General features: G+C 42.5%; 1 protein-coding gene across 1 annotated transcript in view; it reads right to left on the bottom strand.

The window, feature by feature from the left end:
* NUDCD1 (NudC domain containing 1) overlaps window positions 1-20,461 on the bottom strand; it is a 1,696,974-nt gene that overhangs the window by 675,843 nt on the left and 1,000,670 nt on the right. The window contains exon 6 of the mRNA XM_044065757.1: window positions 12,927-13,134. Within this exon, the coding sequence (XP_043921692.1) occupies window positions 12,927-13,134 (208 nt within the window). The remainder of the gene's footprint in view (window positions 1-12,926; window positions 13,135-20,461) is intronic.

Here is a 20,461-nt window from a genome sequence, read left to right as displayed (position 1 = left end):
GTTGTCTGTCCTTATCATCAATTGGCCTTCTTTGAGGAATGGTCTGAAATTCTGGATTGCTAGTTTTACTGCCAGCATTTCTTTTTGATTTATGTGCAGGTGCAGCTGATCTGGAGTCCATAAGCCTTGAATGCACTTGTCCAGCATGTGGGCCCCCCAACCGAGGTCTGAGGCGTCCGTTGTGATGGTTTGGCTTGTTTGAATGTTGTGGAAGGACAAACCTGGGTTTGACTGGCATGCCTGAGCCCACCATAGGAACTCTTGTTTCAGGCATGGGATTAGTGGTATTTCGGTTTCTAAGCTGTGCCTGTGTTGAGACCATAAATTCTTTAGGTACCACTGTAGCTTTCTCATATGCAGTTTGGCATGGGGAACCAGGATTATGCAGGATGCCATGAAACCCAAGGCCTGCAGTACTTTCCTTGCTGTTAGTTTGTTCTGTTTTGTTAATGCCAAGAAGTAAAGGGGAAGTTGTTCTTGTTTTTCTGCAGTTAGGAATGCCATCTGTCTTACTGTGTCCAATTCTGCACCCAAGAATGTTATTGTTTGGGATGGTATCAGTCTTGACTTTTTTAGATTGACTGTGTATCCCAGGGCTTGTAGTAAGCAAATGACTCTTTGTAAGTCTTGTGTCAGCTTGCTTTTGTTGTCCGCTTGTATCAGGCAGTCATCCAGGTATGGATAAATTTGGATTCCCTGAAGCCTGCAATGAGCGATTACTGATGCCAGGCATTTCGTGAACACTCTGGGTGCAGTAGATAAGCCAAAGGGCAATGCTGAGAATTGATAATGCTCTGATCCTGCAAGAAATCTGAGATATCTTCTGCATTTTGGTCGTATGGGGACGTGCAGGTATGCCTCCTTGAGATCTAGAGTTACCAGCCAACACTCCTTGCCCAGCATGGGAAGAAGTTGCTGTAGGGTCAGCATTTTGAATTTTGGAACAATGATGAATGTGTTTAAAGCGGACAGGTCGAGAATAGGTCTCCAACTTTTCTCTTTTCTTGGTACTAGGAAGAGTCTGGAGTAAAATCCCTTGCCCTGTTCTGTAGGTGGTACCCTTTCCACAGCTCTCATCTTTGTTAATTGAGCTATTTGTTTTAGAGCTTCTGTCTTTTGATTTGATGGTAGGTTTGCCATTCCTCTTTTTACTGGTAAGGTGTGGAAATGAAACCTGTAGCCGTGGTCTATAGTTTGCAAAATCCACTTGTCTCTTGTGATATAGTGCCAGTTTTTTGAAAATAAGGCTAACTTTCCGCCTAAGGGTGCTGCTATTTGTTCCCTGGTAGGCGGTGTCAGAGCCAAGTCACTGTGATTGTCCTGTTGCAGTGGTAGTGGTTGTATCTGTGCCTCGTTGGTTATTGCCTTGCCACTGGCGTCCCCTGTAGGCACCTCCTCTGGATTGATTTCTGCCTCTGGAACGTCTATTCCTGCCTCTCTGAGATTTAGAGGAGTCTGGAAAGGACCAATATTTGGAAGGCCAGTTCCTGCTAAACCTTGGGGGCTGAACCTGTAAGAAATCTTTAACTGTTTGTACAGATTTTGCCTTCTCTTCCATTTTCTTCATTACTTGTTGGGCAGGAGAACCAAATAGACTGACCTTATCCATAGGAGCATCTAATAGCTTTGCTTTAACATGATCCGGCAAGACCTGTTCTTTCAACCATGCATGCCTTCTTATAACTGTGCCAGTCATGGCTGATCTAAATGAAGCCTCCAGTGCATCATAGCCACATTTTAAAGAATGGTTACTAACCTGCTGAATGTTATTCACCATTTCTAGAACATATTTCTTATCTAAGGAATCATCAGAGGACAGTTTCTTAGTTAACTGATCAAGCATAAACTCTTGGTATTGGATCATATGAAACTGACAGTTCAAAGCTCTAGCTGAAAGAGTAGCAGAGGTGTACACTTTTTTACCCCATCTCTCTAAGGACCTGGATTCCCTTTCAGAAGGGAGAGGGTTTTTCGCTGAGGTCGAAGCAACTGCCTTAGGCCCCTGGGAGATAGTCTCAGGATCTGCAAGAGGAGCCTTGTATAAGTGGTGATGAGTGTCCGGTACCCTGTAAAACCTATCGGGCTTAGCAGGGGCTGGAGGTAAAGTATCAGGGGCAGTGCAAGCATCATTAAATGCATCATCCACAACAGGAAGAACTGGAGGTATAGCTAAGGGCCTATGTTGCGGTAAGTGTAAAAAGGTCCTGGGTCTTTTTCTTGAATCTGAGAAATCTTGTCCCTGCCATTGGAATTCCTCTCTCATGGCATGTAAGGTTTCCCCAAAGGAAAATTCCTCTGGTGGAGAGGCAGAAGGAATACATTCTTCAGCATCGGAATCTTCATAAGTAGAAAAAGGAGCCTCTGGATGGTCTGTATTGTCTGTATCATCAGAAGAGTCATCTGAGGACACTGGCTCAGGGGGCTCTGCTCTAGGTCTCTTTTCTGGAGGTTGAGAGGCCCTGTCTGGGTAAGATTGGGATCCCCTTATTAAAGAGATGAGATCCTCTGCCAGAGTAAGCATTTGGGAACTGGAACTGGGCCTGTGAGAGGGAGGCTTAACAGGCACAGACTTAGCAGTTTTGGCTGCTTTAGCCCTGGCAAAGGCCTTTATAGACATGGCTGCAGGAGGCCTAGCAGCACCACGTGCTGGGGTAGAGACATCCAAAGGGATGGTGTCCGATAATTCTAGAGAAACCACATTAGTAGGCAAAACTTCAGAGGCCGATTCAACTAGGGTAGAAGGGGCCTCGGTAGTAGTCATGGATTCGGCTGCAGGTTGAACCGTTTGCTCGGTTTCGGCCGAAACCGAGACACTCGCGGTTTGCTTAACCGTGGTTTCGGCCGAAACCGCGGACCGCGAGTGTCGGTCCTTTTCTTTGCATTTCTTAACAATTTGAGTAGTCGGAGGATCCGACGGCATAATGTACGCAAAATCTGAGCCGAAAAACTGTTCAGCAAACTCCGACCGACGCCTAAGCATTCGTCGGTTGAAGGAAGCACAGGCTAAACAAGCTGCTACGTCGTGGTCTGGGCCTAAACAAGGTAAGCAGTAAGAGTGGAAATCTTTATGAGGTATTTGTTTCCCACAAGTTAAACAGTTATTCACTTTTTCTGACATTGGCTGAGGCAAGAAAGAGTCCCCAATGGGGTACTTAGCTTTTTAGAAGTCTTCGAAGTAATATTCGGTAGTAGTAATCTCTGGATCTGACCGACCGGCACTTGCGAACAGCTTCTGCTTCGGGCGCCACGCGGCAAGAAAGACTGAGGAAAATGGCGTTGGCTGATGCCTTTATACCCGAAGACCAGCAGAGATGACGTCGGGTGAAGTGCGACACCAGCCGAGGCCAGACCCAGACTTTGGAATCCAGCCGACCGAAGGGCTGCCTGACGACAGGACAACCCATTTGTAAGGACTGCAGATGCATCCTTGAAGGACATCAAGGGAAGACCGTTCTCTCTGAAGAGAAAAATCCCTTTCCACCACCACCTCAAAGGCCTAGGGAGTGGCAGAAACCCCAAACCCCCTCCTTGGAGCTGAAGTTTCTGAACAATTCAGATCTAGGTCATCCCCAGATCTGAGCCTTGAGGTGAGGATCCGATCCAAACTGTCCAGGGCCGAAGTTTAAAGGGGAAGGGATATGTATGACAGCACTGGAGCCCAGACTACCCCCTCGGATCTGACACCAATACTTTGGCTCCAAGGCCCATTCTGATCCGAGGGTGCCAGACCAGAACAAGTCAGGAAACAGCTGGAGTGGAGGAGGAAATCTTCCTACAATCCAACACCGAACCTCTCAGGGATCTTGGATCATGGGGCCCCAAAACCACTAGACAGATCAGAGAAGGAGAAATAACAGTCTTAGATGTGATGGGTATACTCACAGATCTGATAGGGGATGGAGCTTGGAAGACTCTCATCAGGATCTGAGCTCTGAGAAGGTTTTGCATCATCCTATCCACATCTGCTTCTGGAGGACCTACAGGAAGTGGTGGATGGGGGCCTGGAATGCATCTTTGGTGTCTGGAGAAGCTCAGCAGACAAGGTGAGAGAGATTAGCTTAATGACATATTCTGGTGTGGTACTCCTAAAGGAAGTACTCAGCTTTGGATCTGATGAATTAGGATCTGAGGGAGGGAGGGACTGGTGTAGCAACAATGATCATTGTTGGAGCCAAAGCCTTAGAATCCAAATGCTTTGGATCTGACTGATGAGACGTCTTCAGATCTAGGGAGATCAGATCTGATGGTCTTGCCCGGCGGCTCTGATGAAGTCCGAGGAGACATCTAAGAAGAACGCTTGTGGTGCTCTTGAGGAGGAGACTTACTTGATTTAAAGGGAGTTTGAGCCCCTGGAGTGGAAGAAGGCGATAGAAGACCCTTTAAGATTAGTTTGTTTCATCTATCCACCAGGGCCCTAAGATTCAGAGTGGCACATATCCTGCATGCCGTGTCTAAATGTTAGGCCCCAAGACAATAAATACACTCCTTGTGGGCATCAGAGTTTGAGATCTTAAGCCACAAGAAGTGCATTTTTTAAACCCTGTAGGCTTGCCCAACATAGCTCAAAGAGGATGGCAAACACAGGAGGTAAAGAAATTAACAGTATTTTTTAAAGCAACAAATGTATAATAGAAAAAAACTATCAACTACTGTAGAAGTAGAAATACCTTACAGTAAAAAGAGAAATACCAACAACGGTAACTGGAAAGAAGTACTGTATAAATAGTACAGATAAAAAGGAAGAAAAAAGAATAAGAAAAAGGTCCCTAACAACCAGCAATAACTAGAGGGAGGAGAACAGAAAGAAATGAGTTACTTGTTTAGGAAAAGAGAGAAAAACATTTAACTCACAGTCAAAAAAACCTAGCTAAATCACTTGAGAGTAGTACCTGCATCTGTTAGTGAAGGCGGCTAATGAGATCTAAGGCAACAGGGATGGAGTAGGGCATTACAGGTAGAAGGCAAGAGCTTGAGAGTTGGATCCAAAATCTGAAGTATGCGTCTGAGTTGGATCCGATTAGTGGATCCATAAAACATAACTGAGGAAGAATGAAAAGGATGACATCATATCTTATTGATTTTATATTTATAATTTACTCTTGTAACTGTGAGTATTGTAATGTGCTGAGAAGAGACTGTTTTGTACTTTATATTTAATAAAAAATGACTATTAGTGTCTGTGCTGAGAAATTTGAACTACAAGTTTTAAATTAAATCCAAATATCTATAATTATTGTAAAAGATAAGAATAAAACAGTATGCACGTTGACAGGGTTGGACAGTGTTAATGGTAACTGGAGAGAGAATTAATGTATCACTGGAATGGCTGCAGGGAAGAGGGTGGTCCATTACCCTGTCTAGGGGCCCATTTGACCATGACCCGCTGCAGACAGTGACTTTTCAAAGACAGAGAATGCACATGATTTTGTTCAAAGAAGTCTGGGACAAGTGGAAGGGGAGAATGAGCTGTGTAAGAGACAGCTGCAAAGCTAATTCAGACCTGACACACCAGTGTTTATCTATTAACATCTACCGATGTAGTATTCACACCTTTTAGCAAATTATTAATAGCCTTTAGTATCTTTATTTTGGTGTCCCTATGATTTTAGCAGCTTTGTTTCTTGAAGTTGCATGCAGCTAGTGGGACTAGGTGAAAAAATACACTTTTCTAACCAGCTTTTTATGTATTTTTCTCTCTTTTGGAGTATACCAATAATTTATTTTTATCCATCATGGGTAGTGCACTCATTAATGCTGACCCACAGCAGGTACAGCCCAGGTGGAAAACAAAACATCTCCTATAAAATAACAGCAGATATCAAAAATATTAATAAGTCACATTTAATTAAGTAGGTTAAACTACAAAAATATTCTACACTGTGTTTCACACTGTTCTTCAGCCATGGGATTGTGAATTTTTACGTTAGTGAACTGATAATTTTACTCTTAAATTACATGGTATATATGAATACACACACACAGATAAATATGCACACATATAAACATAAATATATATTATTTTAGTGAAGTGATAACTTTGCTCTTCAATTACACTTCAGAAGACTGAAAAAACAAAAGACTGAATCTTAAAAGACTGAAAATTCAAAATGCTGAATGATGGAATTTGCCCCTTCTCCACTGTTGTGTGATCTTGGAGTTGGTATATATAGTTAGCAGGGGGTGTTGGGACGCAGCCCCCCCACATGAGGGGTGCAGGGGGGCTTGCCACCTGCATTACAAATGTGTTCAGTATTTTGAATTTTCAGTCTTTTGGGATTCAGTCTTTTGGTTTGTCAGTCTTCTGAAGTAGACACACACACACACACACACACACACACACACATATATATATATATATATATATATACACACACACACACACACACATATATATATATATATATATATATATATATATATATATATATATATATATATATATATATATATATATATATAAATATATACACAGATATAGATAGATTCAGGTCTATATTATGTGATCGAAGAATCTCTTCTTCAAACACAACAAATGACACATATACAGCAAATGCTGTAAACTGCGAATGGCCACGTCCTCGATTTTTTTTTCCTTGGGGAAAAAATTAATGTGGCCGTAAAATAAAAAACAAATTTTAAAACACGAATTAAGTAGGGGGCGTCACCCCCCCCCCTAACTAAATATACCAACTCTGAGATTGCTCTACATTGAAGACAAGGACAATTCCCAATAACGGCTAACTGAATTGTTTCCCCAAGGAAAAAATTTGAGGATGTGACTGTTCGCGGTTTACAGCGTTCGCTGTATATGTGTTGATTATGTGTTCGAAGAAGAGATTCTTCGATCACATGATACAGACCCTATAGATACGTATAGATACACACACACACACACACACACACACATATATATATATATATATATATATACATGCACACTCACATACATATACACATTTAGAGATAAACAGATATAGATATATAAGCATCTACAAGCTGTTCATTCATTCACTTACTTAACAGAGTTGTGGGGGTACCAGAGTCTATCCCAACAGTAAAAAGAACATGAGGAAGACAAACTAAATTCTGGACAGGATGTCAAATTACTATACACTGATGCAGGTAAATACATAAGCTACAAACAAAGTACAGTTTTGTACCTACCATAAATGTAGATGTCCGATAGGTATGCATCTGCAGTCATAACATATGGGTTGTCCTGCCTCAGGCAGCCTTCGGTCGGCCGGATTCCAAAGTCTGGGTCTGGCCTCGGCTGATGTCGCACTTTCCCCAACGTCAGAGCGTCTGGGGTATAAAAGCATCAGCCGACGCCATTTTCCTCAGTTTTTCTTGCCCCAGATGCCAGGTGCCCTCTAGGAAGGCTAAATTTGGATAAATGCAAAAAAGGTTCCAAACATTTGCAAACTTATAAAATAATATACATGTATATACAAACAAATACACCATAATAGATTCCCCCAGCTAGCTAAAAGAGGGGTAAGTACCCTGGGAATACCACTGAGGGGTAGGAGGGAGGGTAAATCTGACTGCAGATGCATACCTATCGGACATCTACATTTATGGTAGGTACAAAACTGTACTATGTCCTTCAAGGATGCATCTGCAGTCATAACATATGGGTAGAATACCATAGCCAATCTGGGGGAGGAGGAACTAAGAAAAGGATGGTGTAGTTAATATCCCCTGCAGGACTGCAGTAGCAAAACCTGCTCGGGATCTGGAGTATAAAGGTAGATTGTAATGTTTGGCAAATGTATGCACGGAGCTCCAAGTAGCAGCTTCTAAAATGTCCTTGGTAGCCACCCCTCGTAGGAAGGCTGTAGTGGTGGCCGGGGCCCTTGTGGAATGAGGCCTGATGTTTTCAGGAACTGTCTTTCCATGAAAGGAGTAACAAAATCGAATGCAATTTCCTATCCATTTTGAAATTGTCTGTTTGGAAATTGCTTTTCCTTGCACCCCAGTAGCATATGCTACAAATAGTTGGTCAGTTCTTCTGCTAGTTTTAGTTCTGTCCAAGTAGTAGCGTAGTTGTCTGTGTATATCCAGGGTGTGCAGAAGTTTTTCCCCTCTATTCTGTGGATTTGGGAAGAATGTAGGCAAGTGAATAGCTTGGTTCAAGGATACCCTAGATACTACCTTTGGCATAAAAGTAGGATTGGTTCTTAGTGAAACTCTGTCCTGATGGAAGATAAGAAATGGCTGTACTGCCATTAATGCTTGTAACTCAGATACTCTTCTTGCTGAAGTTATTGCCAGAAGGAATGCAGTTTTCCAAGACAGAAACTGTAGATCCGCTGATGCTGCTGGTTCAAATGGAGGTAGTGTTAGTTTCTCCAACACAAAGTTGAGATCCCAGGTGGGTAGAGGGGGTTTTCTTGGAGGTTTAATATTTTTGATCCCTCTCATAAATTGCCTGAGGAGAGGGTGTGAGAAGATAGGTGGATCCACATTGTATTCTGCTGAAATTGCTGAGGCATGAATCTTAATGGAAGAATAGGACAGGCCATTGTGGAACAATTCTGCTAAGTATTCCAGAATATGTGTCATGCTTGCCACTGTCACATCTGAGCCTTTTGATGTGTTACAAATGAGAAATCTTTTCCATTTAGCTGAGTATGTCTTCCTTGTGGACGGCCTGCGAGCTTCCAAGATGATGTCCCTCACTCTCTGTGATAAGGCATCTTGTTTGGGATTTAAGGAATTTTCCAGGCAGTTAGCTGCAATGTTTTCAAGTTGGGATGCATAATCTTGAAATTGTTCTGCGTCAGACGAAGAGGCCATAGGGGGAGAGGCCATGGCTTTGCCCGAGACAGGCTTCTCAATAATGGGTACCAGTGTTGCCTTGGCCAGTCTGGAGCTATCAGAATCACTCTTGGCTGCTCCTCCCTGATCTTCAGTAGAACCTTGTACATTAATGGGAGAGGTGGGAAGGCATATACTTTTAGGGCTTTCCAGCTGAAAGAGAGAGATTCCACCCTCCAAGCTTGTGGGTGGTATGTCCTTGAGCAGAATGTCTTCAGTTGGTGGTTGAGAGGGGAGGCGAACAGATCTATCTCCGGCATTCCCCATTCCTTTGCTATGAGTTGGAAGATGTCTGGGTGCAGCATCCATTCGTGTGCATCCATGGTAGTTCTGCTTAAGCTGTCTGCCAGTGTATTCTCTTTTCCTGGCACGAACTGGGACTGTAGTTGGATATTGAGGTTCAGGCATAGTTCCCATAGATTCATAGCCAGTCGGCAGAGAGGGTAGGAGTGTGTGCCCCCCTGCTTGTTTATGTACCACATGACCGTGGTGTTGTCTGTCCTTATTAGCAGGTGGCCTTGATGGAGGAAAGGTTTGAAAGCCTCGATTGCATGCATCACTGCCAGCATTTCCTTTTGGTTTATGTGCATGCGTAGCTGACCTTGAGACCATAGGCCTTGGATACATTTGCCCTCCATGTGTGCTCCCCATCCTTGGTCTGAAGCGTCCGTGGTGATGGTTTGTTTTGTTTTTGGTTTGTTGAAAGGCAACCCTCTGTTGGACTGGCAGGCCTGAGCCCACCACAGAAATTCCTTTTGAAGGCAAGGAATGATTGGTATCAAAGCTTCTAGACTGTGACTGTGTTGAGACCATACACTCCTGAGGTACCATTGTAATTTTCTCATATGCAGCCTGGCCTGTGGTATCAGAATTATGCAGGATGCCATGTAACCCAGGGCCTGCAGGATTTTCCTTGCAGTAAGCTGAGTTTGTCCTGTCAGCATCATGAAGTAATCTGGAAGTTGTTTTTGTTTTTCTTCTGTGAGATAAGCCATTTGGGTGGTTGTGTCCAGATCTGCACCCAAAAAGGTTATTCTTTGGGATGGCACAAGTCTTGACTTTTGGATGTTGACTGTGTATCCCAAGGCCTCTAGCAGGTGGATGGCATAAGCCAAGTCCTTTATCAAATTTTTCTTGTTGTCCGCTTGTATAAGGCAGTCGTCCAGGTATGGGTAGATCTGAATCCCCTGAAGTCTGCAGTGTGCCATTACTGATGCCAGGCATTTTGTGAATACTCTGGGCGCAGTAGATAAGCCAAAGGGCAATGCTGAGAATTGATAATGCTCTGATCCTGCAAGAAATCTGAGGTGTCTTCTGCAACTTGGTCGAATAGGGACGTGCAGGTATGCCTCCTTGAGATCTAGAGTCACCAGCCAAGACTCCTTGCCCAACATGGGAAGAAGTTGCTGTAGGGTCAGCATCTTGAATTTTGGGACAATGAGATAAGTATTTAGTGCGGACAGGTCAAGAATAGGCCTTCATTGATTTTCTTTTCTTGGTACAAGGAATAGTCTTGAGTAAAATCCTTGGCCTTGTTCTGAAAGTGGTACCTTTTCTATAGCTTTCATTTGAAGCAAGTTGTTGATCTGCCTTAAAGCCTCTGGCCTCTGATTTGGTGGTAGGTTTGGCATTCCGTGTCTTTTCGGCAAAGTGTGGAAGTGGAACCTGTATCCTTTGTCTATTATTTGCAGTGTCCACGTGTCCCTTGTAATATAATGCCAGTTTTTTGAGAATAAAGCCAGCTTTCCGCCCAAGGGTGCTTCCAGTTGATCCCTGGTAGGCGGAATCAGAGTAAAGTCATTGAGCTTGTCCTGGTGTAGTAGTTGTTGTTGCTGTTGTTGCACTACTTCTCTGGTTGGCAGGCTGCCACTGACGGCCTCTGTAGGAGCTCTTCGATTGGCCTCTGCCTCTAGGGCGTCTGTTCCTGCCTCTCTGGGCTCTGTCCGAATCTGGAAAGGACCAATTCTTCGTTGGCCAGTTTCTGCTGAATCTAGGTGGCTGTACTTGCAGGAAATCCTTAACTGTTTGCACAGATTTTGCCTGTTCTTCAAACTTTTTTAAAACCTCCTGAGCAGAGGAGCCAAATAAATTTTGTTTCTCCATTGGAGAATCCAGGAGTTTAGCTTTAACATGGTCTGGCAGAGACTGTTCCTTCAGCCAGGCATGCCTACGAATGACTGCCCCAGTCATAGGTGATCTAAATGAAGCCTCCAATGCATCATAGCCACATTTTAAGAAATGATTACTAACCTGCTGTGAGTTGTGTACCAAATCCTGCAGGGATTTACGGTCAAGGGGTTCAGGAGATGAAAGTTTCTTATTCAGTTCATCTAATAAATACTCTTGGTACTGTATCATATGAAATTGACAATTTAATGCCCTGACAGAAAGAGTTGCAGAAGTATATACCTTCTTTCACCATCTCTCTAAAGCTCTAGACTCTCTTTCAGAGGGTAGAGGATTTTTGGCTGTGGCAGCTGCAATCCCTTTAGGGCCCTGAGAAATAGTTTCTGGGTCTGCAGAATGTGCTTTAAACAGATGGTAATGGGAATCCAGGACCCTGTAGTATCTATCAGGCTTGGCAGGGGCCGGAGGGAGAGTATCAGGTGCTGTACTGACATCATTGTACACATCATCAATTACATTCAGAACAGGAGGTATAGCTAAGGGCCTATGTTGAGGCAGATGTAAAAAGGTCCTTAATCTTTTTCTAGAATCAGAGAATTCCTGACCTTGCCATTGAAAATGCTCTCTCATGGAGTGTAGAGTCTCACCAAAGGAAAACTCTTCAGGAGGGGAGGCCGAAGGAATAGATTCTTCAGCATCAGAATCCTCATAGGGCGAATAAGCCTCCTCCTGGTGGTCTGACAACTCAGAGCCATCCGTGGACTCATCTGAAGAGTGTGGGTCAGAGGGGTCAGTCCTGGGCCTTTTGTCTGGTGGAGGTTGAGAGGCCCTGTCTGGGTGAGATTGTGAACCCCTAATTAAAGAAATAAGGTCCTCTGCAAGGCTGAGGATCTGTGAACTAGAGGTAGGCCTCTGGGAGGTAGTCTTGGGAGGCAAAGCTTTAGAAAGTTTAGCAGCTTTATCCCTAGAAAAGGCCTTAATGGACATGGAAGCAGGAGGCCTAGCTGCCCCACGTGCAGGACTAGAAATGTCCAAAGGTATAGTGTCGGACATTTCCTGGACACTGGTTTCGGTAGGTAGTTCGGTAGCCGACTCAGCCGGGGCCTCCCGGGCCACGGTGGTCGGTTGAATGGTTTCGGTAGAAGGAATCTCCGAGGACTCGGTTTCGGCCGAAACCGACACACTCGCGGTAGGCTTTACCAGGGTTTCAGCCAAAACCGCGGGCCGCGAGTGTCGGTCCTGGTCCTTCCGTTTTTTCACTAAATGTGAAGTCGGAGTCTCCGATGGCATTTTATATGCAAAATTGGCCCCAAAACATTCCTCTGCAAACTCCGACCGACGTCTAAGAGTTCGTCGGTTGAAGGAAGCACAGGCTGAACAGGCCGATACGTCGTGGTCTGGGCCTAAGCAAGGAAGGCAGTAGGAATGGAAATCCTTATGAGGTATTTGTTTCCCACAAGTTAAACAATTATTAATTTTGTCTGACATCAGCTGAGGCAAGAAAGAGTCCCCAACGGGGTACTTAGCTTTTTCGAAGTCTTCGGTAGCTGAATTCACTGGATCTGACCGACCGGCACTTGCGAACAGCTTCTGCTTCGGGCACCGCGCGGCAAGAAAGACTGGGGAAAATGGCGTCGGCTGATGCTTTTATACCCCAGATGCTCTGACGTCGGGGAAAGTGCGACATCAGCCGAGGTCAGAGTCAGACTTTGGAATCCGGCCAACCGAAGGGCTACCTGAGGCAGGACAACCCATATGTTATGACTGCAGATGCATCCTTGAAGGACATCAAGCTAATTCACAACAAGCTTGTAGTATCGGTCTTATTTCTGAAAAGTGATTGGGTATTAATACAAAATGTTCACCAAACAAATTTCCAGGCAAAAGCATTGACAGTCTGAAAGGCAACTGATCACCTTGAAAAAAAATAATTTCCAAAGAAAAATGCAGATAATAGGAAAAGTGAAAAAGCTTGCCTTTTGCCATCTTTCAAAATCCATGTACTGCTTTCATGATCAACACTGGCATGCAACTGTCCTTCCATCAAAGATAACTGCCCTTTTAAACCAACACGTATGTGACCAGGTGTTAACTCAAACATAATATCTTCCTTTGCTATCCCCTCAGGAAGCCGAACTGTTACAGTCACATCATCTGACGTTTGTTGCCAATAATAAATAGGATCTGAAATTACAAAATCAAGTAATAAGTTGCTGCACTTCTTTCACATGCAAATTAAATATGATCTACATTTACCTAAGATACACATGATGTGAAGCAAATCATAGTACTTGTTTTGATTTAAAATGTGTTAAATAAAAAGCACTGTGAACTTTCAATGCATATCTGAATGGATGGACAAACAAGCCATAGTTTATACAGATACAGCAGATACAGATAGAAAAACAATACATAAAATGACTTGTATACATGAAAACTTGAACAATTAATTTACAAATCTATTCAGAATTTAACTCGAAGGAAAATATAATCTATGCTAATGTACAGCTAAGGGAAAATAATCACCTGAAAAGGTTCTTAGTAAAAACAAAAAACAGCCAGCCATTTCTTACACATTTTGTCCTGACAAGGGTTGCAGCGATAGTGAGATGTGAGGGCAGATTAGATTCCTTTCCCTCAGCAGCTCTCCCTAGCCCTATAAACTGTATTCCCAAGTGTTCTCATTAAAGATGAGCAATATACTGTCTTCCTCTTTGTGGCATGTCATGGGTCTGTTCTGAGGTCTCCACCAAGTAACCCATGCTTGGCATCATCCACTCAGCCAGCCATTTCCTACACCCATTCTCAAGATGAGGTTGAAGTGACAGCAGTGTGTGAGGACAGATTAGACTTCCTCGTCCCAGCAGCAGTCTCCAGCTCTGCCTCCAACATCCCCAGGTGTTCACATAAAAGATAAGCAATCTACTCTCTCTGACATGTTCTGGGTCTACTTTGGGGTCTACTCCAAGTAGCCCATGCCTGGTACACTTCCCAGATGTGGCATCCACAGGATACCCTCACTAGATACCCAAATAACTTCAGATGAGTCCTCTCAACATGTATGTGCAGTGTCTCCCCCTCTGCGATCCTCCAGGATTACACAGCTCTTCCTGAAAAATGAGTCCAGTAACCCAGCAAAAGAAAGCACACTTGAGTAAGCAACATTAGCATAACAGAAGATATTCAAATGGATCACTGCTGAAGAAGTTTAAGCTATATGGATTATATCCAACCTTGGATAGAACAGTTGGCCAGCTTCTAAAGCTTAAGGGTAGCCTTCTACATGCCTACACTGCTGAAAGCTAAAGCTAGGCAGGGGGAAATTCAATGATCTAGGAGCCAAGCCCTTCAAAGCTTTTATGCCAACTTAGACAGATTAGAGCCCTGAAAGTGGTCAATGCTAGGCATATAAAAATCACTGTCCTCACCCTGGCAAACAAAAGCACAAAAAAATCAGGTGGGGTGGAGAGACGGAGCAGCAATTGCAGCAGTGATTATTTGAATATCTACTGTTATGCTAAGTTTAATTACACAACTGTACTATGCTCATCATTAGATCACTGCTGCAGTAAACCTAAGCTATATTAAGTAGAATATCAAACCTTGGAAAGAGTGGGAGAAGGAGAGGCTTTGGAGATTGGTCCTAGCAATACCTGCTCTAGACCTTGAAATGGAACCTAGTCTGTAGTGTTTTGTAAAAGTATCTAGTGAGGACAAAATTGCTGCTAATAGAATACTTCGAGTCCACCCCTTTCCAAAAAAAGTCACTGATGAAGCCAGGGCCCTGGTAGAGTAAGCTTTGACCGTAAATGGAATTTTCTTTTTGTATTAGGTATAACAATAGGAAAAAGCTTGTGACAACACCATGCTTTCACAAAGGTTGTCCTTCTTTTTATCTTCATAAATGAATAACTGATTAGAGTTTCTGGTTTTAATTCTGTCAAGATAATATATAAGTTGCCTGTGATATCCAGAATGTGAAAAATGTTTTCTCCTTTATTTTCAGATTCTGGAAAGAAGACAGGGAGGTGGATAGCTTGGCACAAAGTAAACTCGGATGCTGCTTTAAGCATAAAAGATAGAGTAGTTCTCAAGGAAACCTTATCTTTGTAGAAAATGAGTTAAGGCTGACCCACCCTGAGAACTTGCAGCTCAGACATTCTTCTTGTAGAAGAGTAATCAATAAAGCTCTTTTCCATGTTATGAACCTCAAATCAGCATGATGAGCTAGTTCAAATGGATCAAGACAATTTTTTCAAACCAAGGCTAAGATCCCAAGGAGGAGCCACTGGTTTTCTAGGTGGACAAGTATGCAAAACCCCTTTCAAAAACATTTTGATAAGGAAATGCATTGAAAAGGGAGAATCCATGGATAGATATGCTGAAATACCCAATAAATTGACCTTAACAGAGGACTATGAATGGCCACAGGATAATAACAGACAAATATAGTAGAATCAGAAAAATAATAGCATTCAAAGTGTCGTGGTTTTTGTCTTGACACCAACTAGAAATCTTTTCCATTAAGGAATGTATGATTTCCTAGCAGGTTTCTGTGCCTCCATTAACATCTGCTGCATGTTCTCAGGAAATAGATGCCTAAAAGGTACTGAAGTCTATCAGGCAGGCAGTTAATTGAACATGCTTCAAGTTGGTGTGTATCAGACAACCCCTATCTTTTGTGAGTAGGTCCAGTCTGTGGGGAAGCCTGTAGTAATTATCTTCGGTAATGCTAGTTCTAGAAGGAAGTCACCACAATGATCTTTGGAGAGTCCTAAATATTCAGAATGATCCTAGATACCAGTGGAAATACTGGACAGGCATACAGGAACATTCCTGTCCAAGAAAATGAAAATGTACCTGTTTTCCGGGCCTCTCTGGAAGGAATCCTGGATCAGAATTTTGACATTTTTTTTCTTGTTGTTGTTGTGTATGGAAATGATCTACCCAAAGTGTTCTCCAGAAATGGATCAAATCTTGGAAGATCCTTGATTCATTTTCCATTCATGACGGTCTGTCCTGGTCCTGTTCAGCTTGTCTGCTGCTATATTTTGCTCTGACAGGATATCGGATACATGTACAGTGAGACTGTGCTGAACTGCTATATCCCAGGCTAATCTGCACAGCGGTAAGATCTGGATCCACCTATCTGTTTATGTACCACATCACTGTTATGTTGCCTGTAATCACTTGTAATAGCCAAGTGGACCACAGATGACTGAGAGATTTGACAGCATTTATTATCACAAACATTTTTTATGCTCGTGTGTTTTAGTCTGTCCTTTTTGTTCCCAAGACCCTGCAATTTTACTCCCATAGAAATTGCTCCCCAAGAGCTGGAAGGAAAACAGGAGACATAAATTCAGGTAAAAACTGGAATCTGCAAAGTCAAGGTGGTGGCAAGAAAGTCTGAGGATCTCATGAATACATGCATCCTTATACGCAATGCACAAGAGCTGAGGTCAGATATTTGCACCGACTGCCATTCAACGTGTCTCATTATGTTCTGACTAATTTCTCCAAAGCCAGCCTTTTCCAAGGGACAGTCTTGTAAAAGAGAGTCCCCTTCATCCAAGAAGACCTGCTCAGGAAAGTGGAATTGCAAAGAGTAATCCAGATGTACACCCTCAGAAAGATAAAGCTTTGGTACTCCAGCTAAATATCACCAATGAAAACCCTTCTGCTAAGAATGCTGCAATAGTGATCTTAGTTATGACATCTTGGAGTAAAACCTGCATTTTACCTGATTTGGTGGAAGTTTTTGATTTTTTTTTAAATTTTGCAAGACAGATAAGACCTCTTTTCTTTTGCTGACTCTCTATGATGGGGTGAGATACCTGGGAAGAGAAACACTGGTATTTAGTTGGGGTCAAATGCAGTATTGTGTAACCTATGGCTGTTAAAATCCTGACTCATCTAACCTACGTGATGACCATCTACACAGATACATCATGAGACAAATGATCTAAAACACTTAGAAGAGGAAGGCCTATGGAAAGAAGAATTACCTGACAAGGACGACATGGTCTTAAGTCTTCCAAGATGGCTGTGCACTGAGCAGCAGTCTGATTATAGTTGTTCCAGAGTTTAAACTGAAAAACTGTTACTGGCTAGCAAATACAGTGTCTGGATGCCAGCAAAGAAGACATTTGATGAAAGTAAGAGAAAATCAACCAAAAAGGGAAGAAAAAAGCTTTTTATTGAAAAAATATTGCAGCAATTCATAAAAACATTTCAGCTTTAGTATGGCTCTCAGTAATTTAGAGGGAAAAAAACAAATGTACTCAGAGGAGTTTAAAAAAAATGAAACACTAGAGGAATATACACAAATGACAAAAATGCTGTAAAATAGAGGACATTTAACCAACTATTCATATGAGCTGATAAAACTAAAAATAGAGACTGAAATGAAGGAAAGAACATGTGAGCTCTCAAGGAGTACTGTTTTGAAAAATAGTAGAGTTAGAAGACTGAACACATAGAGAAAACCTGAGATTTCCTGCTAAATCAGAAATGATGGAAAGGATAGACTGCATTACATTTAAGAAAGTATGAATAAGTTGCTGGATGGGTGTTTTCCAGCAGGATTCGTTAATTGTGAGGGCACATACTGTGTATGCTCCACATATGGTCATGTGAAAGCAGCCAAGACCAATATTAGTAAAAATGTAATCATGCCAGCAGAAATAGCTCATCCTGACAAAATTGTGGAAGAAGGGAAAATATTAAAAACATCAGAGGTACCACAGTGTTTGTGGAAAATGATTTGCTGTCCACCAAGCAGAATAAAGGCAAGTTTATCCTGACAATAAGGGATGACAAGAGGCAGGTGTGAGTTTCAAGTTGCTACATCCAGCTGTCTTCAGCATATTTTTTCCTGGAGAACCAGTAACATTTTGGGATGCAAAACATACTAAGGAGGATATAAAGTTCAGCCAACAATGAGTGGGCCAGTAAGCTGTAGGGGACTCTACTTCTCAATTTACTGACAATGACTAAAGGTGAAGGTGTCTCGATCTACATTAACAACAAATATACTACCAGGGTGATCAAATAGTATGATCCTATGTAGTTCATCTGCATGCAAGTCACCTGAGATAAGTTTCTTTACCACATCCTAGCTAGCTATAGGTCACCATCTATGCCCCAAGAGTCTTACAACTCTTACCTAGACCTATTAGAGGCACTTACTATCCAACCAAATACCCATTCATGGGTGACTTTAACTACCCTTCTATAAGATGGGAAACAAACTGCCTCAAACTCACAGGCACAATGTTTCCTGGACTTCATTAACATGAATACACTGGATCAGATAGTGCGCACTCCAACCAGAGGATTAAATATACTGGATCTAGTACTCACCAACATGGGAAAGTGTTGCACCTCCACAGTTGCATCCTCGGCAGTGAGGTCAAGTCACACATCTATCGCCATCAAAATAAAAAAAATCAGCTTGGAAAAGTCAACTAAACCTGTATCAGTGAGGAACTATTCTAAGGCAAACTGCATCCTGTTAAGTAATACTTTGTCAAAATTCAAGGCACCCCTAACCCCAAGACCACAGCAATCTATGCAGAATTATTCTCAGAAACTCCGTATAAACACATACATTGCTGCATAAAGGCTACTGTACCTATAAGAAGTTAGTTAAAACAAACACCAAAGACAATCCCACTGGTGGAATCCTAATCTCAGAGTATATAACAAAAAATGTCATGTCTAAAATCAGAAAGAGCAACTCCCATAAAAAAAAAAGAGCTTTATGATTCAACTAAACAAGAAACTGAGAAGTCTAATTAAGTCTAACAAGGCCAACTAAGATGTCAGGATAGCCTCTTAGACTATGGGCAATCACAAAACCTTCTTCAGATATGTCCAGAACATTAAAAAGAACAAACAACAGTGTGCTGAACTGGTGGTTAATGGCACCCCCTTCAGTGATCAGAGAGACATAGTAAATCTACTGGCTGACAAATTCATCTGTAACTTCACCTCTCACTTCCCCTGGCTACCCCCTGTGAAATCCCTTCTAGCATACAGGGATCAGGTTCTGGCAGCACTCACTAAGGCCAGAAACACTGCTTCACTGGACCCCAACAATATCACTGGTTGCCTCCTGAACAGTCTAAAACATGACCTATAAGGACAACTTGAGGCACTCTTCAATTACAACCTAAAAACATGTTATGTACCTAAGTGAGTGGAGGAAACCAATGGCCATCCCTCTTCATAAGGACGGACTATCAACGGTCCCTGAGAACTACAGGCCCATCAATCTGATGAGTCAAATATGAAAGCCATGGAACAAATCATTGAAATCATCAACAAGAATACTTGCAACCTACCGACATTGGACCCATCCCAGTCTGGCCTTGCTAAAGGATGTTTGTGCCTACTTAACCAAGTTGATTTCTTTCAGAAGGTCAACAAGGCAATGTATAACAGTAAAACAGTTTCATAGTGCATACCTTCACCTGGTCACGGTGTTTGATACAATACCCCTCTCAGGTACTGTTAATAAACTCAACAAACTAGGCATAAATCCCTACATAACTTACTGGATTGCTTCTTGCTCAAAGATAGGACCCAATAAGTCAGAATTGGTGAGACCACCTCCACCAAGAAACTGGTTACCAATGGAGTAACCTCAGGGTTCCAAGATGGGTCTGCTCTCATTTGTCATCTACTTCTCGTAAGTCAAAGCTAATGTCAAAGGCCTTTGGCTCACCCGGGTGATGCCAAGAAATGCATTATAATTCCCTTTGGGAAAGCGTACACCCAAGATAATTTTGCCATCAATAAAACATCCCTAAGTGTCGACCCAGTACTTAGGGATCTGGGAACATACTGTATGTGGACAATACTCTGGCCTGCCTTTGGCTATCATGTAGTAAAGATAGTAAGAAAACAGTTCTATGTCAACCAACTTATAGGTAAGGGTATAGCATTCAGGTCCAAGGAAGTTAAGTAACACTCTACTCAGCTCTTATCAGATCTCAGATCCATCATTGAGTACAATGCCCTCTTTTGTATGTACCTAACAAGACACTTGTAAAAGTTGGAACTTCCACAAAGGTTCCTCACCAGAAGAATCCAGGATATGAATACCCTGTCCTACACAGATTGCCAAAAGGTCCTATCTCTGTACTCAGCATCTTAAAGGCTGCTGATAGGCAATCTATGCCTGACTTATAAGGCATCCTCAGATCCAGCCCTGATGGATCTTTTGCACATCCTCAAAACAAACCATATTAGAAACAGAAGATCCAAGGATTTGACATAAGCAGAACATGCTGGAGGGACAGATATGTGACTCAAAGGTTCCCTGTGCTATGGAGTAGGCTCCTCATCCATATGAAGTAGAGTTCATCCATGACCCTATTCAAATGAAACCTTGATCACTGGATGAGAAATCTTAAATTTACATGTCTCTGATGGACGCAGGCTGTCAGTAAGCAAAATGTTCTCCAATTAACATCTCCTCACACAAATCCCTTAGATACTTCCT

This window comes from Protopterus annectens, chromosome 3.part0, assembly GCF_019279795.1.
Source record: "Protopterus annectens isolate FY-2018-M chromosome 3.part0, PAN1.0, whole genome shotgun sequence".
In the NCBI taxonomy this organism is placed as follows: Eukaryota; Metazoa; Chordata; order Ceratodontiformes; family Protopteridae; genus Protopterus; species Protopterus annectens.
The sequence above is the reverse complement of the archived record's forward strand: the minus strand, read 5'-3'. Positions and strand labels throughout refer to the sequence as shown.